The sequence below is a fragment of the Cetorhinus maximus genome, chromosome 6 (genome assembly GCF_964194155.1).
Source record: "Cetorhinus maximus chromosome 6, sCetMax3.hap1.1, whole genome shotgun sequence".
Classification (NCBI taxonomy): Eukaryota; Metazoa; Chordata; class Chondrichthyes; order Lamniformes; family Cetorhinidae; genus Cetorhinus; species Cetorhinus maximus.
This window is the reverse complement of record NC_135884.1, coordinates 141,525,978-141,552,148: the sequence shown is the minus strand read 5'-3', so window position 1 is coordinate 141,552,148 and position 26,171 is coordinate 141,525,978. Positions and strand designations below refer to the sequence as shown.

The following is a 26,171-nucleotide window of genomic DNA, read 5'->3' as shown; positions in this document are numbered from 1 at the left end:
GACGCCAAGCCCAGCCCCACCTTCCTGCGAGTAAATAAACGCAGCGAGTTCGAGTCCAGCTCAGATAAAACGGTATTGGATGGCCAAGCATTTTGAAGTGGACGGACAATTAAAAGAATAGTAACAGGGGGGAAAAGACACGAAACCAGAAGAGAAAACGAAGCCAAATAGGCAGTTGTCCCCAGTTATTGATAACCTGGCAAAGAGCTGCTGTGGAATAATGCAAGGGTGAGCAGTCTTCGAAGCAACTTTCACACAGATCGACAAGCATTGTCACATATATAATTTACTCGTTTTAAGATGATTATTATTATTATTTATTATTTTTTTTTTGTTTCTAAATAATGTACAGGTGAACCTCTCCTGTAATCTCGGGCTGATTAAATAGTTTGCCCACTTTTGCTATCTTCCGATGTGACTTGATGGGTTAAAATGTTGCGATTGCAGGATCGATAAAAACAGCACCGGTATGCGCCGTCTCAAGCAGTGGTTAATCGATCAGATTGACAGCAATCAATACCCAGGCTTGGTGTGGGATGATGAGCAGAAAATCACCTTTCGGATTCCCTGGAAACACGCCGGGAAGCAGGACTACAACCAGGAGGTGGACGCATCGATCTTCAAAGTACGAGGAGTGTTTTGGCTCAGTTTGCAATGCTACAAGGGCAGACCTCCCCCCCCACCTCTCCTTTCCTCCCCTTTTTAATAAATGTAGCAGCCCTACCTTCCAGTATAGGGTCCCAGTACTTGGGGTACATTGTAGCGAAGAGTAAAGCACCTTGGTTAGACTTGGAGACACTTTGGAGCTTTGCAGCGCCGATTCCTTCCAAGTCGTGTTGGCTGAGTTGGTCAAATTTCATAAGCAGAGTTGACTCCCCCTCCTCTGTATGCCTCTCGGTACAAGCCGTCTTGCTTCATTTAACTTTGAAGCCGGTTTGCACCAAAGGACATGGAGTTCACAGTCAAGCTGCTGTCAGATGTTTTTCGATGAATGAAAGATGAACTGAGGTACAGATTCGAAGGAAAGTAATTTGCACAATGAGCTTTTAAAATGTAAATTATGAGGTATTTTTTACTCTGAAAGCCGAGAGAGTTAACTTTTTTTTTTAGATGTATTAACGAGGGAGACTCATTATTATTAACTAAACTTAACTTCTAAGTCGCATAGAAAATAAAGGTAATTTTTGCTCCACCTACTCTGCTCTGACCAACATACTCCGACGCAAGGTGTAATTGTCATTTAGGTGGTTTGCTGGTTAAATTGCTAAAATATGCAGTAGATTCTGCAGTTGCAGTCAGTCTAGATATTTAGCTGTTGCAATGAAAGAGCAATTTTTTGGGGGGAAAAAAAGGAGTGAGAAGCTGTGTTTAATATATATTCATCACTGAAGATCTACATTCAGCCTTTAACGAAATCATTTCTGAAAATATAAGATAAGATATGTATAAAATATGTATTTGGTTTGTAGGAAGGAATTATTTGTACAAGTCAAGCATGTTCCTAATGACAGTATCGTTATGCCTTGAAGGGCCGACCTGCTTTAGACCTGTTCCTCGGCATCTTGAAACAGAACTGTAGGGGGGGTTGGGAAATTTCTCTCAGCGACTACAGCAGATAACTTGACACACTTCCAGTACAATGCTGAACTTTGCCTTAAATGCTATTTAATAAAGCAGCTGAACAAAGGTTTATGACTAAAGTTCAGGTGTCAATCTAAGTTCATCGAGGCAGTATCTCTAGAGCATGGGAACCACAACCCTTTAAACATTGAATTTCTATATGACTTACATATTTATTTTGCTTCTGTTTGCTTTTACTTTACCGAACGTTTTGATTCGGTGCAGTTGTCAAGTCAAATATTTAAAGTTGTGAAATATATATTTAAAAAGTGGACACAATGTGCTGAGAGTATATCCTGCTTGTATTGAAAAATTTCAGTTGAAATGTTTATGTAACAAGATCCAACGTTCCTTTTGCCTTTGACTGCCAGGCTGCCACTTGGACCATAGTGAAACTAAAGAATGCTTGGACAGAATTGTTGATTGCTATTCAAACTCACTAATAATAAAGGCAATAAATTTAGATGATTGTTGTCTTCCAAATGCAGGTGCAGATGGGAAGGCACCTTATCATTTTAGCAGACTAGATTAGAACAGCTTAAGCCAAGCATGCATCATCAGCTGCGAGCCAAAAAGAGAATCACAAGTGTATCACGTGGAGATCAATTGTTGGCTCCAGCAAAGGCATAAAACAGAGATGTCAGAGGTCACAACTTTAAGAAAAGCTCATACTATACCAGTTAGCTTATTGAGTCCATCGACTAACTCATGGTTTATATGCTGCATGGCATTTATAGGCTTGGGCTGTCTTCAAAGGAAAATACAAAGAAGGCGAGAAGGCAGAACCTGCCACATGGAAGACAAGACTGCGCTGTGCACTCAACAAAAGTCCAGATTTTGAAGAAGTGACCGATCGTTCTCAGCTCGATATCTCAGAACCATATAAGGTTTATCGGATTGTTCCTGAAGGACAGCAAAAATGTAAGCGTAAGTTATACAGCAAGTTGGGCACATTATATAAGATGCAGGTCTGCTGTGTCCCCCTAGTCTGATTCATACATGTCCTCTTGTAAACTTAGATTAAAAGATAACATGACTGAAACTATTCAGCATCTGAAAGAGAAAGCTGATGAAGTACTCCATCCTTGAGTCTTCCTCTCTTTCAGATACTGGTTGACCTACTAACCTGCTGGGCATTTCTAGCATTGTCTGTTTTTTCTTTATTTTAGTCCTGTGTTTTAAGATTTAATTAACAGAATTGGGGGATGGGTCCAGGATGTAAAAGTAAAGTTGTTTAGAAGTCATTCTGTCCAATATTATATGAAATTTATGAGAAAGAGATAAATTTATAAATTTCATCACCTGGAACTAACTTGGTGCCTTTCTTGAGTAAAAGGGGGATTGATCTCTATCAGGCCCTATCTATGCACTGGGGATAAAGCTGTATATAAACGTTTTTGCCCTAAATAGCAGTTTGGGTATGGTGTGAAAATAATTTGCTTTTGGTTTCATTTAGGTTTATTTTATTTTTAGTATGTTCATTATATGAATATTTGCCACAAGTATAAAATGTTTCTTATTGGAAGCATTTCAGTAGAGAATTTTGATATGAGTTTGTTATGCAAACATATGATAGCACTATATAATAAGATATTACTTGTGGAAATTGTGCAGCTTTTTAGGAAATTATGGTAATGACTTCAGGCAGGAGGACACTATTGGTCTATCCAGCCTCCCCATTCAACTTTACACAATGTTAAGCTGATAAAATTAAGCGGCTTTGATTGAGCAGATTCGAAGGAAGCATTTAACCTTTGGTTCAAAAATTCTGATCTTCTGAATAATGGAAAAAAAAAGAAAATTTAGATTAACCAACCTCGTATAAAGGTGGATGCAATAAAAAAATCTCTTCATAAAACAGAAGCAAATTGAGATATGGTTACAAATTTGGTATAATATTTGGTCTTCTCCTTCTACTGTGTTTGTTTTGTTATAGGGGAGAGTGGGGATAATGTTTTGTTACAAAGGGGAGGGTGAGGATAATTAGATCCTCTTTAGGATCTCTTTGGCCCCAAGGTAACAGCTGAGCCAATTATCTGAAGCAGGTTCTGTGATCTGATACCTAAACCAATGAGATCTACAGTTTTCCAGGGTACAGTTGATTGAGCAGACAGCCAATGACGAAACCTGGAAGGTACCAATATTACTAGTGGCTGGGATTCATTCCAGGCAGCTTTGCAAGCCAAAAGTTTGCAGTTCTGAACGGCTTGGACAGATATGCAAGAAGGAGATGATTTGTATCCCATTAAACTTATCCTGTAAGCCCTGGATACAAAATAAGAAAACTTTTTCTTTAACAATCCCTTTTTGGTATTTGTACTGATACTACTACTTACACTAAATATTTCCATTGATTAACATATTTTTACTGCAGTGACTGAATCCTGTGTCCTATTCATTCCTCTGACTTAATGGATTTTAAACATTCTGGAACAGGTAAATTTGGCAGCCACCCCAATGAACAAGGCGATGTCACTGATATGGATTGCAGCCCACCTGGCTCAAATGAACTTATGAAGGAGGTAAGTGACAGCATTCCTTTTACCCCTTTCTACAGTTTAAGGCTTCAGTCAGATTGAAAGGCGCTCGATGAACTGGATAACATTACTTGGCTCCTTGGCTGTGGGTCTGATTAAATTGCAATCCAAATATATACAGTCAAATGAACAGTTCAATTCCTTCCTTTAATGGATCATTCTGTGTATTAAGAGAAAATTTGAACTTATGTAGGGCCTTATCATGGCTCTCAGGATGTCCCAAGTCACTTCACTCTCCAATGAATAACTTTTCAAACTGCAGTCACAATTGCTATGTGAGTAAATTTAACAATCAGTTTGCAAGTGATGAGCTCACGTGAACAGCAGATGAGATGAATAATCAGTTAGTCTGTTTTTACTAGTATTGACTGAGGAAGAATGTTAGCCAACATACTGGGAGACCTCACTGTTCTTCAAATGTGCTTACCTAAACCAACAGCAGATAACCTAACATTGCGCTTGAAGGATAGATAGGTTCTCAATTCATACACCAGTATTGGAAAGTATCTTCTGGTATAAAATAAACGTTGAATGGTGAATGACAACATAGCACCATTTATATAAAACATTTTAGTTTTCTAATCAAAGGTCTTTACTTCCCAGTCCAATTTTCTCTCCTCATCCCTTGAAGGTAGCAACTCATGCTTGGGTATCACCGCCACAAACTATGGCCAATCTGTGGTCCTTTGTCTATGTAGCCATCCTTCATGTGCGAACCCATACAGTGATTGTGGGAGAGGATCACAACCCAGTTCAATCCTGATCCTACCCTGATGACTTTCCAAAAAGAATCACAGGTCCCGGAAAGCTGGCTCAAATTTTCTTTTCCTCTTCTAAACCAGGACCAATTGTGGCAAACTGACTGAAATCCCAGCTAAGAACAGCTAACACAGCATAGATCTAGAAGCCAGCCCTGGCTCTTGCTCATTTTTCTGGCTTGGTTCTTGACTAAACAATCAGCAATGAGCCACTGGGGCAACCTCTGCTATGACTTGTATGTAAATAATGGAGCAGGTTAAAACTGAATTTACGCTTGTGCTGCATCATTGTGTAGAGCAATGCAAGTTTGCATTAGGAGTAGTCAGCATTTGAAACTGAAACTCAGTAAATATAGACCATTCATAAAGCCCTTTTGCTAGTGCTTCTTGTTGAACTGTGCAAAGTCATAATTTTCACCAACATTCACTGTGGCAGCAAATCTTAAGCACATTACTTCTGTGAAAAAGGACTTGGAAAATTGTTTGTAGAAGGACAATGGCCTGCTAGTATTAAGGAATGACACGACCATTGATTCCAACGCTGAGAGAAAGGCTTGTCAGGACATTTTTCATAAAGGCGAACCCTTCTGCTTTAACTTGGCTGCTGCCACCCCTCCCAAATCCTGCTTCTATCCATCAATAACCGTCAAACAGGTTTAATAAACTTTTCTTTCCCATTTTTTGGTTTATTTCAAATAAGCAACGAAGAAAAATCTCATGCACCAGCATGAAACTTCTGCATTTTTGTCCTTTTAATCTTGCCCTTTGTTACGCCCCCTACTCAAGATGTGGCAAAGTGTAGGTGCCATTGAAAGGCAGATAGAACAGAAGTGAATAGGTAGGATGCAGGCATGCCAGCAAGGACTATTACTTTGATAAAGTCAGCGTGTGTTTTTCCTCTCTTGGTGACATGGCACTTAAATATAAAGGAGAGGAACTCTAAGAGTCTTGTTCCACTGTTACTCTGCATTATAAATAGGGAAGAAGGCTTCAGCCTCAAAATTGCAATGTCAGTGTCCTTGAGTTGTTGTTCATTTGATTTTTCTGGTTATTTACTTACACTCCCAGTTTTCTGATCATCATGTTCATTCAAGCAGTATTGTACATTTAGAGTAAAGTCCCAATTTTGGACCTTGAGTCTAATTTTAAAGCATTTTAATAATTATTGCTCACAATGTATATTATATTCTAAAGGGGTGGTGGTGGTGTAGTGGTATTGTCACTGGACTAGTACTCCAGAGTCTCTGGGGACCTGCATTCAAATCCCACTATGGCAGGTGGTGAAATTTGAATTAAATAAAACCTGGAGTTAAAAGTCTAATGATGACCATGAAACGATTGTTGTAAAAACCCATCTGGTTCCCTAAGGAAATCTGTTGTCCTTACCTGGTCTGGCCTACATGTGACTTCAGACCCACAACAATGTGGTTCACTCTTAAATGACCTCTGAAATGGCCTAGCAAGCCACTCAGTTCTCAAGGGCAATTAGAGATGGGCAATAAATGCTTGCCCAACCAGCAACACCCACATTCCATGAATGAATAAAATATACGGCTGTGATATCAAGCTCAGATTATTCATATGCAGCGCAAGATTAATGTTTTAAAATCAGATTTCACTCTGAGGTTTTCTGATTATAAGGTAAAAATACACTATGGCCAGGATTTTATGGCCCCTCCCGCCCGGGGACATATTACGGTCCTGCTGAACTGAATGGAGGTTTAAATGGCTCACCGCATCCACCGGGGGTGGGGAGACACACCGCGGCGGGGCCTTGGAACCCTGGCCTATGTAAAATAAAGTGTTATGGAAGCAGGTTTGCAGGGAATGTTGGATTAGGATTCCAGATATGTATTTGTTTGACTCAGGCTGTAGTACTCTCAGTCATGCGTTTTGAGGATTCCAGGCCGAGTTTAAGGATTTGAGTATAAAGCCTGATGCTGAGGGAATGCACCATTGTTAGAATTGTCGTCCTTTGGGTGTCATGTTAAACTGAGGTACTGTCTACCTGTTGAGGTGGACACTAAAGATTCCATGATAATAATCGAAGAAGAGCAAGTAGTTCCCCAATCTCCTCCTTCCAACATTATTCCCTGAACCAACGGTTCCAAAAAAGTCAATGACTATTTTATTGCACAGATTGCTTTAGCAGCCCTTAAAGTAGTTAATTGCATATTTAATATTTGAAACTGGGATAGATAATTTTTTTTAGTCTTTCGTCGGATGTGGTCCTCACTGGCAAGACCAGCATTTGTTGCCCATCCTAAATTGCCCGTGGGAAGGTGCTGGTGAGCCACTTTCTTGAACCGCTGCAGTCCATGTTATGTAGTGATGTTAGGAAGAGAGCTATAGGATTTTGATCCAGTGATAATGAAAGAACAGTGATTTGTGGTGTGCGGCTTGGAGGGAAACTTGCAGGTGGTGGTGTTCACATGTGCCTGCTGCCCTTGTCCTTCTAGGTGGTAAAGGCCATGGGTTTGGAGGATGCTGTTGAAGGAGCCTTGGTGAATTGCTGCAGTGCATCTTGTATATAGTACTCACCACTGCCACTGTGCATCAGTGGTGAAGGGAGTGAATGTTGAAGGTGGCGGATGGGGTAACGATCAACCAGGCTGCTTTGTCCTGGATGATGTCGAGCTTCTTGAGTGTTGTTGTCAGAGCTGGAATCATCCAGGCAATTGGACAGTATTCCATCACACTCCTGAATTGCGCCTTGTAGATTGTGGACAGGCTTTGGGGAGTCAGGAGATGGGTTACTCGCCTCAGGATTCCCAGCCTCTGACCTGCTTTTGCATCCATATTATTTATATGGCTTGCCCAGTTCAGTTTCAGTTTCTGGTCAATGGTAATCCTTAGGATGTTGATAATAGAGGATTCAGTGATGTTAGAGCCATGAATGTCAAACGGAGATGGTTAGATTCTTTCTTGTTGGCGATGGCCATTGCCTGGCACTTGTGTCATGCAAATGTTACTTGTCACTTATCAGCCTAAGTCTGAATGTTATCCAGATCTTGCTACGTATTGACCACAAACTACTTCAGTATCTGGGGAATGCGAATGGTACTGAAGATTGTGCAATCATCAGCGAACATCCCCACTTCAGACCTTATGATGGAGGGAAGGTCATTGATTAAGTAACTGAAGATGGTTGGGCTGAGGACACTACCCTGAGGAACTCCTGTAGTGATGTCCTGGGAGTGAGATGATTGGTTCCAACTATCTTCTTTTGTGCTAGATATGAATTCCAATCAGTAGAGAGTTTTCCCCCTGATTCCCATTCTTCAATTTTGCTAGGGCTCTTGGATGCCACATTCAGTCAAATGCTGCCTTGATGTCAAGGGCAGTCACCCTCACCTCATCTCTGGAATTTGACTTTTTTGTTTATGTTTGGATCAAGGCTGGAATGAGGTCAGGAGCTGAGTGGCCCTGACGGAACCAAACTGAGCATCAGTGAACAGGTTATTGCTGTGTAAGTGCCGCTTGCCAGCACTATCGATGACCCCTCCCCATCACTTTGCTGATGATCGAGAAGAGGCTGATGGGCCGGTAATTGGCCAGATTGGGTTAGCCTTGCCTTTTGTAGATGGGATACACCCGGGAAATTTTCTACATTGTCAGGTGTTGTAGCTGAACTGGAACAGCTTGGCGAGTCCTGGAGCACAACTTTATAAATGCTAGTCATTATTTTTGCTTTTTTTGATGCACTACACATGGGGCAGGACTTTTACTTTGTCAGGTGGTCACAAAGCCGACCATCGCCCGCAATGGGGCCCCGACATCGATTCCAGACTGGCTGTGGCCAATTAACGGCCAGCCAGCGTGAAACACGCGCCGCGATGCTGAGCGCTGTCGGGGTGGGGATGGGAGGAGGGCGAGCATGGACGTTTGTGCATGCACACGGGTGCGCGCACTGAAAGCTCCCTGAAGCATAGAGCTGCCTCAGAGAGCTGAAGATTTTTAATATCAAAAATAAAGGGCAGAATTTTGCCCTCGGTGGGCGTGCGGGCCCCACTGGCTCAGCGACGGGCGGACAGCCGGCCCCCGCCACCGAAACGGGGCCCGCCGCCATTTTGAGTGGGCGGGCCAATTAAGGCCCGCCCAGTGGCCTTTCTGACAGGAAGCATTATGCACTTCCTGTTCCGGGGTGGGGTGGAGGGAATCCCCAACTGTCAAAGTGCGCACTGCTCCCTGAGACTAAGTGCTGTCTCAGGGAGATTACTGACAATCCAAAAAACATTAAAAATAGAAAAATTAAAAAATTATTAACATGTCCCCCTCATGTGACAATGTCACACGAGATGGGACATGTTAATAAATATCACATAAAATGTATTAAAGTTTTTTAAAATGGACATGAAACCTCATCCCGCTAGTGGATGAGGTTTCATGTTTTATCAGATGCCCGCTGGGGCTTCTGGCCTGTCCACCAGCCTTAAGATTGGACGGGCAGGTCCTTTAATTATCTTAAATACTCTGTCGATGGCCTCAATTGGCCATTGACAGGTCGGTGGGCGGACAGCTGATTTCGCTGCCCGCCCGCCTTCCTAAAAATTTAAAGGGACTGGGATGACTTTGGGGGTTCCTCCTGACGTCATCCCGCGTTATTTTCCTGTCGGAGAGTGGGCCCCGCCCCCAAATCGCCAATGGGAAAATTCAGGCCAAAGAATTTACAAATGTTAAAAACATGTCCTCTCATGTGATTCTGTCACATATGCATGGACATGTTATAAATGATATTTCAACATTTTAATTTTATTTTTAGTTCCTGGTGGAAACCTCATCCCGCCTGTGGATGAAGTTTCATAAAAAATCCAAAGGCCGCTTGGCCTTTTCGCCTGCCCGCCAATCATAAGATTGGATGGGCAGCAAAAAATTGCATTTAATTAATCTTTTAATGGCCTTAATAGGCCTGTTAATTGTCGGTGGGTGTGCTGCCGACTCCCATGTGCGTACTGCTGACTCCCACGCACGCCGACCGAAATATCGCGCGTCATTTTATGCTCGAGCGGGTCAGTGTTATGTGTCTATTGATGACATCACTATTTTTAACAAAAACTCTCGGTAATAAATCATTCAATACATAGAAATTTATTTAACTAATTTCTTATGCAAACAAACATTTCACTTAAGGACTTAATCTCTTATAAAAATAAACATTTATATTCTATAACCATTTCAAGCTCTCAAGCTGTCAGTGAAACTGTTCACTTTACAGGCACCCCACTGTGATAATGTTAGGTTGTAAAATCAGCCATTGCAGCACAAACCCTACAATGATAGCCCACAGTCTTATGTCAAGAGACAGAATGAAATATCTAGCACAGATTTTTTAAACTCTATACTTCTTTAAAAATTTAAAGCCCAGCAGAGTTAAATCCCTTGACAACTTTGACAGTTCCAATGAGTTTTGACAATTCTTTGACAGCTTTGACAGTTCTTTGACAACTTTGACAGTTCTTTTTTCTATTCATTCAATGGATGTGGGCTTCGCTGGCTAGCGCAGCATTTGTTGCCCATCTCTAATCGCCCTTGAAAAGGTGGTGGTGAACTGCCGTCTTGAACTGCTGCAGTCCATGTAGTGTAGGTACACCCATAGTGTTGTTAGCGAGGGAGTTCCAGGATTTTGACCCAGCAACAATGAAGCAATATATTTCCAAGTCAGGATGGTGAGTGACTTGGAGGGGAACCTCCAGATGGTGGTGTTCCCATCTATCTGCTGCCCTTGTCCTTCTAGATGGTAGTGATCATGGGTTTGGAAGGTGATGTCTGAGGAGCTTTGGCGTGTTTCTGCGGTGCATCTTGTAGATGATACACACTGCTGCTTTTGTGTGTCGGTGATGGAGGGAATGAATGTTTTGTGTATGGGTTGCTTTGTTGGAGTTGCACTCATCCAGGCAAGTAGAGACGATTCCATCACACTCCTGACTTGTGCTTTGTAGATGGTGGACAGGCTTTGGTCAGTGAGGAGGTGAGTTACTCGCCACAGGATTCCTAGGCTCTGACCTGCTCTTGTAGCCACAGTATTTATATGGCTAGTCCAGGTCAGTTTCTGGTCAATGGTAACCCCCAGGATGTTGATAGTGGAGGATTCAGCAACGGTAATGCCATTGAATGTTAAGGGCCGAAGGTTAGATTCTCTCTTGTTGGAGATGGTCATTGCCTGAAACTTGTGTGGCACAAATGTTGCTTGCTAGTTGTCAGCCCAAGCCTGGATGTTGTCCAGGTCTTGCTGCATTTAGACATGGACTGCTTCAGTATCTGAGGAGTTGCAAATGGTGCTGAGCATTGTGCAATCATCAGCGAACATCCCCACTTCTGACCTTATGATGGAAGGATGGTAATTGATGAAACAGCTGAAGATGGTTGAGTTTAGGACACTGCCCTGAGGAACTCCTGCAGTGATGTCCTGGAGTGAGATGACTGACTTTGAACAACCACAACCACCTTCCTTTTTGCTCAGTATGACTCCAACCAGTGGAGAGTTTTCCCCCTGATTCCCATTGACTCCAGTTTTGCTAGGGCTCCTTGATGCCACACTCGGTCAAATGCAGCCTTGATGTCAAGGGCAGTCACTCTCACCTCACCTTTGGCAGCTTTGTCAGTTCCGATGAGCTAATGCACTTCTTACCCGCAATCATATCTCCCTTTAACAGTCGCAAAGGAGTACCTTACCTCTCCAAAGGGACACTCTGGCTATCCAAATGAGTCCACCAAATTCAGACCAGCTTTTACCTGGTCTAATCTGCACCCTCTGGGTTTCACATTCCTGGCCTACCAAAACATCTCTTCATTGGAGGCAGCTGTTGATTTAAATGGCCTGCTGCCTCTGTAAAATGAGCATGTGCAAACTCTGGCCGGATTCCACTCCCCAGTGTGAAATTAGGAAGTGCCGTGTTTGGGACAGGACTTATGATTTTTCAGCCATTTCCACTATTTTTGCCTTGACGGAGAGCCTCACTGTCTTGGCAAAAATCTGAGCCTAAGTCTAGTCTTCAGGAGAAGCAGTATTAGAGGGAAGGCCAGAGTGTGTGAACATAATATATTCCCCATTAGAGACTTACACATTTTATCCTTACGTAATGCTTTGAATTTGTATCATTTATTCTAAAATAACAAAACTGGGCACCAGTTTGGGAATTGGAAGTGGAGTTGGAGCATAACACAGGTGATTGTCTTTACAGACTGATCAACTAGTAACCCATTGGGCTGAATTTTCCCCCCATTAGGGGGGTTGTGCGGGGGTGGGCGGGAGCGAGCGCGAACCCGATCAGGCCCGTGCCGCCATTTTACATGGGCGGGCCAATTAAGGCCCACCCAGCGTGACGCACACCCCGAAGCACTGAGCGCTCCCTGTGCCTCAGGGAGATCGGTTTGATATTTGGAAATTTAAATAAAGGGGGGAAAAAAACTTCTAAAACATGTCCCCTCATGTGACAGTGTCACATGAGCTGGGACATGTCAATAAATTTTTTAAATAATTTTTATTGAATTTTAAAACACTTCATGAAACCTCATCCCGCCCGTGGATGAGGTTTCGTGAAAAATGCGAAGGCCGCCTGGGCTCTTCGCCTTCATTTAACTGTTTTAATTAGTTTTTAACAGGCCTGAATAGGGGCTGCGCGCCTGCCGAACTGAATATCTAAATGACGCGCAGTGACTTTGGGACACCCACTCTCATCGACCGGAAAATTCTTCCCGTTAAGAAGTTTGGTGTGATAACTATGTTTTTTTTCTACATTTTGCAGGTTATTGTGGATTATAATGCCATAATAAAGAGAAGTCATTCTCCACCACAGGAGGACTGTACAAGTCAACCACAGCATGATTGGTGGGGGCGACAAACCATTGAGGGTAAAACAAGTTCTCTTTTCATTGGGCTAGCCAACTGTAATCAGATTTAATTTTTTCTCTATTTGCCTTGTCCTTTGAGAAGGAATATCACAGGGTATGACCTGTTATTGGGATTCTGACAGGCTGGCTAGTGGATTAAAACCTCCATTTTGGGGAATAGTATTGGCTAGAAGAACAAAAATTCATAAATTTTAAGCAATCGCTATAAAGGAGCAGGAAAATAACAAGCACTCTTCCAAGAAAAGTAAAATAAAAATCATAGCGATTCCCATTGGAATCTCCTGTCTTATCCCTGCACCATTTTAAGCTTGTTATGGAAAATATCTGAAAATAACTTGCACTGAACCTTCTTCCGCTGATGGCTCATCTAGAGGATTCTAGACAAACCGGAGGAGACCCAGAGTTGACAACCCTGAGACCGTCAAGAGCTGAGGCAGAATTAGGAGAAGGGAGAAGTCAACAGCAGTGGTTATAAAATGGAAAGTTTGTCTTTTGGCAACCTGTGATCTTAAGTTGCACTTAAAGGGGCCACGAATGCTTACTGTGTTTTGTCTAAGATTCCTTTCTCTGCTGTTTTAGAGGAGGCGTTCTAAACAAGTTAATACCTGCATCAACGTCATGCGGAGGAATTTCAGATTCACCACCAGGCTTACCACCACCTACCTTCTCAAGGGCAATTAGGCTTGGGAAATAAAGGCTGGCCTTGCCAGTCACGTCTACATTCCATGAATGAATAAATAAGAAAAATAGACGGATGCGTCAATGTTGCACATTCCAATCGCACCACGGAATTTCAGGGCCTGTAGATTGTACGAGCTAAAGAATAGAATAAAGCTCTAGCTGCTCTCATTTATTTGTATACTTATGGATGAGGAAGGCCATTTAGCTCAATTTAGTTAACTCGACCAGAAATAACCCCCATCACTGCAGCCAAACATTCCTTATATGCTAGGTTTTTTTGCCTCTGATGTTCTATCCAGCATTCATTACATGCTGTGTAATACATAAGCCATTAAACTGTAGTGATTCTATAAAGTATTTAGCTTTCCATGGGATAGATCTCGACTTTGTGTGTTATGTAAAATGGCGATAGAGAGCCAGCCTTATATCTCTCTCGATTTTCAATCCCAATGGAAGCCACTGGAACTGAGAAATGTAAGACAAGCTTCCAACCCGTCATCCCCCATTTTACATTGTTGCACAAAGTCAAAATCCACCTCAGCCTGTTTTGTTCTGTTTTATTTTGTTGTGTATCTCGTTATAAAAGCTTCTGAATTGCTAAATACCGCCTTACTGAGAACTCCCAACACGGCCACAACGGATTAGCTGAGCATTTATCTCATTGTTGCGTCTGGGACCAAGGTTGTATGCAAATTGGCCCCCGCAAGTGCTAAAAAGCCGTGACTGTACTTCAAAAGTTATTAGTGGGCTTTGAAGCGTTTGGGACATCTCAGGGAGGAGAAAGGGGCTATAGAAGCGCGGCGTTCTTTCTGTGTTCCTTTAGCCTGCAGCATGTTAGAAGACTGCCTATAATCTTTTCCTTTCCTCAGTTACAGATTCCTCAATGCTGTATTATGCCAATAGCTTTGGACCCATGCAACCCAATTCAGGTACAGAAAGCACAACCATTACTGTTTGTAACATTAGTGACTTAATTAGGCTTCTGTTGTGGATGCAGATTATTGTTACGCTCCAGAATTACACAGCAGGGCCTTAGAACTCAGGCATTTTGAATCTGTAATCTATCTTCCTGAAAATGTTGTCTTTTTCTAGGGTTTTGCCAAATGATTATCACCTTTTACTATGGAGGAGTTCCAATGTCCCGGATTCCCATACGACGGTCAGATGGCTGCAGAATCACCGTACGCCATGCTCCCATCACCAACGAGGCCATATTTGGGCCAGAAAGCATGGAACAGGTTCTGTTCCCACCCACAAAAAATATCATGAACCCTCGGCAACAACAAGTTACAAATAAACTCTTGACTCACCTTGAGCGTGGGGTGTTGCTACTCAGCAACAACGAGGGCATCTATATCAAAAGGCTCTGCCAAGGCAGGGTTTTCTGGAGTGGCCCCTGTGCGCCTTTTGCTGACAGGCCGAACAAGCTGGAGAGGGATGCGATTGTGAAGCTTTTTGACACAAAGCAGTTTTTGCAAGGTTTGTACTACACCTGTTAACGTAACAATGACCAGTTGCATTCATCTAGCGCTTAATAGAACATCCTGCAGTGTTTCACAAGACTGTTACGAAACGCAGTTTGTTATTGAACCACATGAGGTATTAGGAAAAGTGACCAAGCGCTCTGTCAAAGAGACAGGTTTTAAGCAGTGTCTTAAAGGAGGTGAGGGCAGTGAGGTTAGGGATCCTGCAGCGAGTAACTCACCGCCTGACTCCCCAAAGCCTGTCCACCATCTACAAGTCAGGAGTGTGATGGAATACTCCCCACTTGCCTGGATGAGTGCAGCTCCAACAACACTCAAGAAGCTTGACACCATCCAGGACAAAGCAACCCACTTAATTGGAACCCCATCCACAAACATTCGCTTCCTACACCACCGACGCACAGTAGCAGCAGTGTGTACCATTTACAAGATGCATTGCAGGAACTCACCGAGGCTCATTAGACAGCACCTGCCAAACCCACGACCACTACCACCTAAAAGGACAAGGGCAGCAGATACATGGGAACACCACCACCTAGAAGTTCCCCTCCAAGTCACTCGCCATCCTGGCTTGGAAATATATTGCCATTCCTCACTGTTGCTGGGCAAAAATCCTGGAACCCCCTCCTAACAGCATTGTGGGTGTACCTACACCACAAGGACTATGACAGTTCAAGGAGGCAGCTCACCACCATCTTCTCAAGGGCAATTAGGGATCGGCAATAAATGCTGGCCTAGTCAGCGATGCCCGCATCCCATGAATGAATTTTAAAAAGTGACAGGTTTAAGGAGGAAATTCCAGGGCTTTGGGCCTCAGCAGTTGAAGGCACAGCCGTCAGGGGTGGAAGATGAAAATCAGAGATGCACAATGGACCAGAATTGAAAAAGTGCAGATATCTCAGAGTGTTATTGGGAGTGGAGATTAAAGAGATTGGGAGAGATGAGACTATTGAAAGGATTTGAAAACAAGAATGAGAATTACAAAATTGACACATTGCCAGACTGGGAGCCTATGTAGATCAGGGAGCACAGGGGTGATGAATGAATAGGATTTCACCTTTGGGGAGTGGTTAACTGAGAGGCAGTATTACTCTGGTCGGACACTGTTATTGGCACAGAGATGCGTATTTAAAAGTACATAATCCTGATTAGATCATCTTCAGCACAAACAGCAAATTGTGTGTGAAGTTTTTAGTCTTGTACTCATCAGGACAAACACAAGAATGCCAAATTTCAAACAATCACAACAACTTAGAGCACAGGTCGACTGATAGGCTGAGGCGTTGCCATGGAGAAAGCATTGGGGAACCATAGGTTACCCAAAGTTACTAGGCTTGAACATGTTCCTTTTATTTGCAGAGAATGGGCCCCTGCTTATGAATGTGTGTCACTTATAGCAAGCATAAATGAACATGTTATGAACTTGACTGATTACCTTAAAATGGCTGTTGGTTTAGCTATTGATGTGCTCATAATTCTTCAACCAAAGAATCATGTTCATAAACGGCAGAGTACAGACCATTAAAAAAATCACCCCAAAAATCTGCTATTAGATGTGATTCTGTGAGTGGGTAGCACTTGCTGAACAATCCTGAATGCGCTAATAGCTCTTTCAAAATATCAGAGGAATTTAAGTAAAGGTATGCTACTACTGCACAGTATGTTCACCCCATAGCTACTTTATTTAGCTTCTCACTTAGTGAGGAAACCGTAACCCATGTAGGATCTGTGTGAGTTAATGAATCTGAGGGATATAATGAAGCTGCTACAGTATTACAGAATGGTAATTGTTTCGTTTTTGTGACATTGATTGTCACACTTATAGTCAATACCTCTATACCAGGTTTATTAGCTCATTAAAATTAAGAAGAATAAGCGATCGTTAGCTGATCAGTGATGTCACTCATGCAGCAGTGTTTCTGCTTGGGAGTTGGTGGGCAAGGGCTAGGGCTAGGATGGGGGTTAAAAACATTTCAGCAATAAAGCAAATGGTGTGAGCATATGGGTGGTTTTTTTTATTCTTTCATGGGGTGTGGGTGTCGCTGGCAAGACCAGCATTTGTTGCCCATCCCTAATTACCCTTGAGTGGCTTGCTAGGCCATTTCAGAGGGCAGTTAAGAGTTAACCACATTGCTGTGTGTCTGAAGTCACATTGAGGCCAAGCAGGGTAAAGAGGGCAGATTTCTTTCCCTAAAGGATGTTCATGATCCAGATGGGTTTTTATGACAATCATCGTTAGCTTCGTTGTCACCATTACTGAGACCAGCTTTCAATTCCAGATTATATTGTAAATAAAAAGCTGAGATTTTCCGCTTGGTTGTTACACGAGGCTGGGAATTCTGCCACCATGGTGGTGCACCATTGACCTGATGGGATTTCTGGGGTCAGAGTAATTCAGATTCTTTTGTAGGGCTGCCCACCATCCTGGAAGCTTCTGGGGGTGACCAGGGAATGGCCATTGGGTACCTGTTGCCTGCAACTGAGTGCAAAGGCAAACTGCTTTTGTCACCTTTTTTAAAAAGTACCTCAGCCTCCAATTGATTTATCCTGGTCATTTCAACATTTGGCTCTCCAAAAATTTAAATGAGGCTCCTCTGTCAGTCAGAGATGTGCTAGGTGCCAGCTCTTTATGCTGAGTGTTGCTAAGATGCAACTGTTGGGGAAATGTGTTCTGTGATGTACTCCCAGTAGTTATGTGGAATTATAATATGCCGTTTCCGGCATAAAAAGGGATAGTTATGCACAATGTCACTTCAGTTGGAAAATACTGGGAGTGGCAGGGAGCAGTGAGGGTCCAATGCCAAGAACGCTCAAAGATTTTGTCTTATCCTGCTGCAGCAGCTCCAGTCTAGTCCGGTACTCAAAAAAAACTATAACCTTAAGGTGCAAGTCGAACAATAACTTGTATTTTTCTACTCCTCCATGTCAGAAATGAATTGTTTCGCTTTTTGTGAACAGGCAACTCACTTGACTCATTCTGTTATTTTGTCTGCCATTTAACGACAGGGAAAATAGACAGCTGCCATCTGCATATTGCACAGATTTGGAGTTGGGGTTCAGTACTGGGGATGTTGACTATTTAAGGTCGATATTAATGACTTGGATGACGGGACCGACTGTATTGTAGCCACGTTTGCTGATGATACAATGATGGGTTGGAAAGCAAGTTGTGAAGAGGTTACAGCCAGTCAACAAGGGGATATAGGTAGGATAAGTGAGTGGGCAAAAAATTGGCAAATGTATGATAATGTGGGGGTATTGTGAGGTTGTCCAGTTTGGCAGGAAGAATAGAAAAGCAGAATATTACTTCATTAGAGAGAGAATGCAGCATGATGCAGCACAGAAATATCTGGGTGGCCTTGTACATGAATCACAATAAGTCAGCATTCAGGTACAGCAAGTAATTAGGAAGTCAGATGGAACGTTGGCCTTTATTGCAAGGGGGATGGAAAATAATAGCAGCAAGGTCTTGCCACAACTGTACAGGGTGTTGGTCAGGCCGCACCTGGAGTACTGTGTACAGTTTTGGTCTCCTTATTTTAAGAGGGATATGCTTGTATTGGGAGCAATTTAGAGAAGGCTCATGAGGCTGATTCCTGGGATTGTCTCATGAGGAAAGGTTGAGCAGGTTGGGCCTTTACCTGATTGGAGTTTAGACGAATGAAAGGTGAAACGTGTAAGATTCTGAGGGGGCTTGACAGGGTAGATGCTGTCAGGATATTTCCTCTTGTGGAAGGAATCGAGGGGCACAGTTTAAAAATAATGGGTCTCCTATTTTAAGGCAGAGATGAGGAATTTCTTCTCCCAAAGGGCCATCAGTCTTTGGAATTTTCTTTCGTAGAATAAGATCACCTCTCATCCTTCTAAACTCCTCTGGGTGTAGGCCCAAGCTGCTCAACCTTCCCTCATAGGATAACCCCCTGGCAGATTCTCCTGACTGTGAAATCTAACTTTTAGGAACATTAATAGGTATTAGTGTCACAGAGATGAAGGAGGCATATAGAGAAGCTTCTAGCTGTAGCCAATTCAAAAAGTGCTCATAAAATAGCTGAAAACAAATACTGATAGTTTTGGGTGCCCAATGTATTAAGGATAGAAAAGAAGTGGAAAAGTTACAGTTGTACTCACTAAGATAACTGGTTACAGTTGGGAAGAAAGTCCAAAAATTTAGGGCTTTTTCAGTAGAGCTGAGAAGGTTGAATGGTTAACTTCCAGAGGTCTTCAGGATCATGCAGAAGGGATTAGACATATGGGCCTGAATTTTTAGCTCGTTGGGCAGGTGGAGTTGGCTGGGAAAGGGACTGCTGACTGCGCTCGGCCCCCAACTGCAATTTCGTGCTGGCTGGCCAATTAATGGCGGACGATGGTGGCAACGCGGATGCAGGCGGGCGCTGAGAGAAAGCTCCCTGAAGGCAGAGATCTGCCTCAGGGAGCTGCAGACCTGAAAATGTTCCAATAAAGTTCTGAAAAGCAGAAAAAATTGTCCGAGCATCACGTGTAGATGACAAAAATGCTGCCCACAGATTTTTATTTTAATTTTATTTCATAACGGAAACCTCATCCCACCCTTGGATGAGGTTGATGAAAAATGTAAAGGCCGCTTGGCCGATTGATTGGACTGGCAACGAAAAATAGCAGACAATTACGCTGTTAATGGGCTTAATTGCCCTCTTAATTGTCGGCGGGCACACTTCCGACTGTTGCGCGCGCGCCGAGCGGAATATCTCGCAGAATTTCACGCCCGATCAGGTCGGGTGTGCGCCCGCCCGATCCACGTTAAATTCAGCCCATGTAGAAAAACGCTGACAAAGTCTTGATGGACTGAATGGTGTTTGCTGGGATATTCTATGATTGTGCATTTAGGAAGAATTTCACTACTCATTATTTCTAGGACCTTATTCCTTTGTGCGCTGTTTTCTAGTACCATATGTGCCTTTGATTGTTTATTACCAACTGAATAGTGTCTCATTAGTTACTGTTGATATATATATTACCCCAGCTCCTGTAGATTTTAATTCTCTCCCTTTTATTTAGGTATCTCCAGTCTATGTACCTGGGCTCAAGAGGGTGAACAGTTGTGTTCACTGGTCTCTGCCAGTTTTGTTGTTGAGGCTGCCATGAGAATCTGTGAACACACTCTCTGATTCCCTCCCCCTTCACCTAGAAGTGCCTGACTGCACTTTGCAATTCCCATGGGACATGAGCCATGCTCCAGCATTTCATGGCAGAGTGTTGGGACACCATGATGTTGTCCAACTGGTTCGAAAGAAACTAGATGAAAATGTAGGCCGGAATTTTCCAGTCCTACCCATGGCATCATCCATCATGGGCGGGGTGGAAAATCTGGCAAGGCAGCCAAAAGTACATTGACTTTTGGCAGGGATTTTGGAAAAACCTTGGCCATGCATTTCAGATCTAGTTGCCCAGAAGGAAAAAAAACAGTTTGGACCAGTGCTCTTTTTCCCCCAGTGTTTGCTGGTGTTCCATTTTAAGGTACACAAGACCAGTTCAGACCAGTATTTTTATTTCCCAGTTTTTAACTGTTTTATTTCGTTCTGGGAGTGTATTGGATTGCTAAAGATTGTCATGATTATGATTCAGGTTGGAATTCAATTCCCCCGCACTTACTAAATTAATTTCAGGAGCCAAATGCCGTCCTTAAAGCAACAGAACTTCACAATCCACACCTTCTTTATTGGTGGGCATCTCGTGAAGTCCAATCAGCCTGAGTCTTAGTTGGGATAAGCCAAATGATTCACATCAAATAAAATGACCAGGGAAACAATCAGTACGGAAGTCTGTAGAAGACTACACGAAGAACTGGCACTAGAAATGACTGAAGTGCTATTCTATAAAGCCTGGAAACACAACTAGACTGAAGTCAACCACATTCAGTTGGGCAGTTAGACAATGCCAAATATTTGTTACTTGAGGACTGTCTTCTTGTTTGGTGACCTTCAGAATACACTTGAATTGTGCATTTAGAAGGATAAAAATGTTTTTGGGTGTTACAACACAAATGAGTCACAAGAAAAAAACCAATTAGGCTTGTAATATGGTAGTGACAATGGTATACAGTCTTAAAATATTCTACTTCTCTTACAGCTTTGCAACTTTACACAGAGAACCCCCAGTGTGTCCTTCCGAATAACAAAGTGATTATATGCTTTGGAGAAGAGTTTCCTGACATGAAACCCATCAACAAAAAATTAATTATAGTGGAGGTAAAGAAATTAACAGCATTGGTGGAGTAGTGGTGGGGAAGGAGCAGATGAGGTTCCCAACGATGTGATGTAAAGCTCACCTTAAAGCTCGTTTAACAATGTGCGATTATTGCGATGGCTTGTGCAAAGTAAAAATGGAATTTTTTTCCCCACTATTCTGCAGATTGAACAGGTGAAAACAAAGCAGATTTTGCAAGCTGTGCTCCAGTCCAGGAATTACGATAACAACATCCACCTTCAAATTTCCAATGAAACGGCAGAGGACAAATTGTCAGGGATTCTTCATGAACTTTGCATGAATGGTTACGGTTACCCAAGACCTGCCTTCAGCGAAAACCAGCAAATAAGCTGAAAATAATAAATTCAACTCTCTGCTTCTGTGACCTAAGGACATTTGTGTAAGTTGGTGGCATTAAATAAAAATGCTCTTTGCTGGTTGTCAGTAGTGTTGCTAAGAGACTCCGAATCTCTAATCATTCTCATTGGCTGAATGCCGCTTTGCACTGCAATTAATATTTTTTGTAACAATATTACATTTTGTAAAATAATCATATATTTTATACAAGTTTATTTTTCACTGTGAAAACCAATTTAATATCCATAGGAGTTTATAGCAAAGGGACTGAACACACATCTACCTGCAACACTGTTCATTACTGTCATGACACTTACTATGTAAGAAATATTTATTATCTACAGAATAATGGATGTCTAAGAGGGATTTGCATAAATTCATTTTAATGGTTTAAAGAAAATGACCATAAATCTAGTTTATAAATTCTACCTGTGTATAAGTTGCTCCACAATTTTGTTATTATTTTGGCTTTTAAAGAAAATAGGATGTATGGTTTTGTAAGCTGCAAATTTATATTTTATGTTGTACAGTAACTTGCAGTTATTTTGTAATATTCTACAGTAGCTACTGATGTTAGTTGTGCTAGCAGAAGTGCAGCCTGAGTTGAGCATAATCAGGCCTAGTTCCATAATTTGACTTAAAAAAAGAGGCATGTGCTTATTTAATGACCTTGCATGATCTCAGGACGTTCCAAAGCGCTTTACATCCAGTGAAGTGCTTTTTTTCTTGAGCTATCGTCGCTGTTGTAATGCAGGAAACACAGCAGTGAACATGTGCACAGCAAGCTCCTTCCATTTAAATTTTATAAATACGATAATGACCAGATAATATGTTAGTGATTGAGGATAAAGGATAAACTGTAACCTGAACACCAGGGAGAACGCCCCTTCCCTTCTTTGACATAGTGCCGTGGGATCTTTTAACATGCACCTAAGGCCTCAGTTTAATGGCACCTGTGATATTGGAGGACTTACTCAGTACTCCACTGAAGTATCAGCCTAAATCTTTTAGCTGAGTTAGGAGGCCAGCTGCTACAGATATTGAAATTGGTAACTTCCTTAGTACTGGACAGGTTTCTGTAATCTGTTCTATCTTATCTGCTAAAGCCATCACAAATATACTTTAGACTTAATTTATCCTGCTAGTCAGCCTAAAGGCCAAGGTAAAATAGTAAGAAAATATATTGGTTGATTGAAACCAAGGAGCAAATAACCTTTTCATCAGGGAGTTGTTGGCAGTTCAGACAGTCGCTGCTAGGAATGACACACCTAGTTCTGCAAAGGTGTCTTTTTCTACCCTCCCCCTCCCACTGTCCCCTCTTCCAATTCATGTGCTAGACCCCCATTGTACATCATCTCACAGTAAATCTTCCATTTAAATTTTATAAAGCCTCTCCCTCAGTCCCTCAATTGACTGATACCAGCTACTCTGAAACTCTACAATTATTAAAATATACATATTAATTGGAGATAAGTTCATCAATTTTGGGTATTGTTGATGGATTGTGATTGTTCATTTTTACTCTAATTTTATAGATTCAAAGAATTAAATGGAAGATTCCATGAAAATAACTAGATTTTCTGACCAGTCTGCACAAACACGACACACACTTGGACTATATTCCTTTGTTCGTATTTTAGCATGCATGTTAATGCTTCAGCTGAAATATTAAAAAATATCAGACACAGGCGTTTAGTATGGACACATTAAGCAAAAATATTACATAGAATTTACAGCACAGAAAAAGGCCATTCATACCCATACTGGTGTTTATGTTCCACACGTGCCTGTTCTTACCTTCATTTCACGGTATCAGCGTACCTTTCTATTTCTTTCTCCCTCATGTACTTATCTAACTACTCCTTAAATGTATCTATGCTATTTGCCTTAACTCCTCCCTGTGGCACAGAGTTCCTCATTCTCACCACCCTCTGAATAAAGAAGTTTCTCCTGAGTTCCTTATTGGATTTATTAATGACTACCATATATTTGTGGCCCCTAAACTCTACCGCAACATTGCCAGTCAGAGAGTATACCCTAAACCTTAAACCATCAGATAAAAGCACCAAATAACCAGATCCGTGACTCAGTTAATTGCCTTTAAGATCAAAAGTAAAAACCATGTTAACTTCTGGTGCAAAAGAATTAACAAAAAGGTATAGTCACCTCCCTGTGGTTCAGTGAGCAATCTAATTTGGCAAACCTGTGTCTAAACATTGCTACATGTTCACGCTAATGCTTGTACTAGTACAAGGATTCTGTGTCTAAGCGCCTTGATAATCGGATCAGTAATGCTGATGCATTGGACGTATTTTGGCATCTTATTGCTTAGAATATTATTTACAATTAAAGAGTCCAATATACAGCCACAAAGAGATTAGAATTATTGTGCATGTGTGTGGGAGAGAGAAAAGTTTTTTTTCTCTGTGTTGCCCCTGTCTCCTGGCCCTCAATGCATGATCCTTGAAGAATCTGTGTTAAATGGCCTGATCCTCAGTGAAGCAGCTTGGAACACCCCTTGTTTTCTGATCACCCAAGTGCCAATAAATGCACTACTCTGGCGGCAACAGTGCACACGATTCAGTTGCCATGACATTTAAGTGCTTTGCTGGTGTACACGGGTTGAACTGTCATAGCCGGCCATAGTATGGATTAGTGAGACCCACAATTTGGCTAGTTTGCAGGAAGGATGACTGTGCTACCAATACAGAAAGTTTGAGCAGCCCCATTTAAGCTACTCTCCTGAAACCTATGCTGCAATATTAAAGCAGCTGCAATGCGATTGGATCACCCAATGTGTTCTCAGTTAGATTATGTGCACAAATTGTTTTTAAAACTAACTGTACTATCTGTAGTTTTTGCTGTTGAGTGTGCTGAAATGTGGCTTTGGTCCAGCACTGTTGTTACTGTGCTGATATCATAAGGTTGCCATTCATATCTTTTCAGAAACTACCTAGACTTCAACAATATTTACTTACTTCATATTGGCATTGTAAAGGTGTCCTTTATCTGCTCTTCACTCCTAAAAAGTACCTAGATTTCATCACCATTAATCATTAAGAATAACTGGTATTCTGAGAAGATGATGTTATTGCTCCTCTCCTATTTTATTCAAAACTAGCTAAGATCTTTCAGCACTTATTCCCCCAGATGATTTTGTATTTTACACTCATTTCTTTAAGCTGTTCCCCTTTCTCTTTTCACCTCCAAGATTTCCAATCTCAAAGTAAGAAACCTAACCTCTGATTTGGCTTGGTGACCAAAGCATGTAACACAAATCTCTCCCCCCAGTGGATGAGGAAGTGAACAATGAACCATACAGAAAGCCCCAGTCTTGATCCACAGTCTGTGCTGAGCTAATTGATCTTGGTGGCAACAGCAGCACTAAACCTGGCCTTTCCGCCCTTGATTTAAGGGGAAATTGGCCAGAGTCCATGCTCCTGATCATTATCCAGTGACCCCTGCTGCTGGAATTGCATGTGCACTGGGTGGAAGGAAGGATCCAACTTGGCTGTGATGCCCTCTCAAGTCAAATAGTCTGCTAACACTTTTCTATCAAGATTCAAATTTTTGAATATCAAACACTTTTACAAGGTACAATGTCCCAGTGGAAGCACAACTTTGTCAGGCTCCACCATTAAAAAAGAGGGGAGAAAACATGAGAGTGTGGAAACAAACAAAAACACAAGTAGCAAAATACCCTTTTACAAAGCAATCAGCATTCGGCATCAGAGGCAAACATTTAAACAATAATTATATGTGACCTTTAACTCCTTCCTAGCTATTGATTATGTTTCATAATATGCACAGATGTTTTTTTTTTGTAAAACAAACCTTGGCCTGATTTTTCAGAAATAATAAAACGACCCTGTTCTTTGCAAAGTGTAAGTGTGTGTGTGATTTACGTTCCAACTGCACTCTGTCCATCTCCAAGAAGGTGCGCAAAATTTTATTCAATTATAGTGGAGGGAACATTGTTTACCTTGGCAACCATTTCCCAGCTGTAAATTCCTCTGATCATTCAGAAGTTCTTGAAAAGTGCTTCTCTCATTGACTCTTGCCCTGACAGGGTAGAATTTGTTTAGTAAATAGGTGTTAAAATAAATTTCATGCAGATAATCTTTTTTGTTGGTGTCAGGGGTTTAACGGTATTTTATATTTGTAACTGTCTGTTCAGCAGGAATTGGTTCCAATTGCCTTATGCCTGCTCGTCCCCTTGTTTCAGTGATATAATGTTGTTCATAAGTGGGTTGAGCAAGTTTTACACCCGGGATTGTAGGGCCAAACCTCCCATTAACTGCTTCATCATGGCCTTAAGTTACTTTGAACAGGTACAAGTTAAACTGGGGTTAGTGTGGACAGGGGTGAGTGGGGAGTGGGAATTTGGCTCTGGTAACTTCCTGGCTTCAGACAGGTTGAATTTCATTGACAGTAGAGGATGCTTGTTTTAAATATTTGTGAGTCAAATGCATCATAGCCCACCATACAATTGATACTGTGATATTCTAAGTTTCCCCACCCCCCACCCGCCTGTGCTAGATGAGATAAGGAAATGGCTACTACTACTTTGTTTATTGGAACTTTCTAACGAGCAAAACAGAGATATTTTTATTTTTTCTGTAAATAGAATGCTGTAAATAAAGGTTATCATCATCAAACTA

General features: G+C 41.9%; 1 protein-coding gene across 1 annotated transcript; it reads left to right on the top strand.

The window, feature by feature from the left end:
• irf8 (interferon regulatory factor 8) lies at positions 1-26,171 on the top strand. The gene is made up of 9 exons (XM_078544614.1): positions 1-228; positions 448-625; positions 2,358-2,541; positions 4,057-4,142; positions 12,661-12,766; positions 14,317-14,376; positions 14,540-14,926; positions 21,037-21,155; positions 21,319-26,171. The coding sequence occupies exons 1-9, from the start codon at positions 221-223 to the stop codon at positions 21,505-21,507; spliced, it is 1,317 nt and encodes a 438-aa protein (XP_078400740.1). The 5' UTR covers positions 1-220; the 3' UTR covers positions 21,508-26,171.

Excerpts from the sequence above, each read along its gene's own strand:
- irf8 (XM_078544614.1), top strand. Across the intron at positions 2,542-4,056 it reads TCCTGAAGGACAGCAAAAAT|GTAAATTTGGCAGCCACCCC; the intron begins GTAAGCGTAAGT and ends ATTCTGGAACAG. Across the intron at positions 4,143-12,660 it reads CAAATGAACTTATGAAGGAG|GTTATTGTGGATTATAATGC; the intron begins GTAAGTGACAGC and ends TACATTTTGCAG.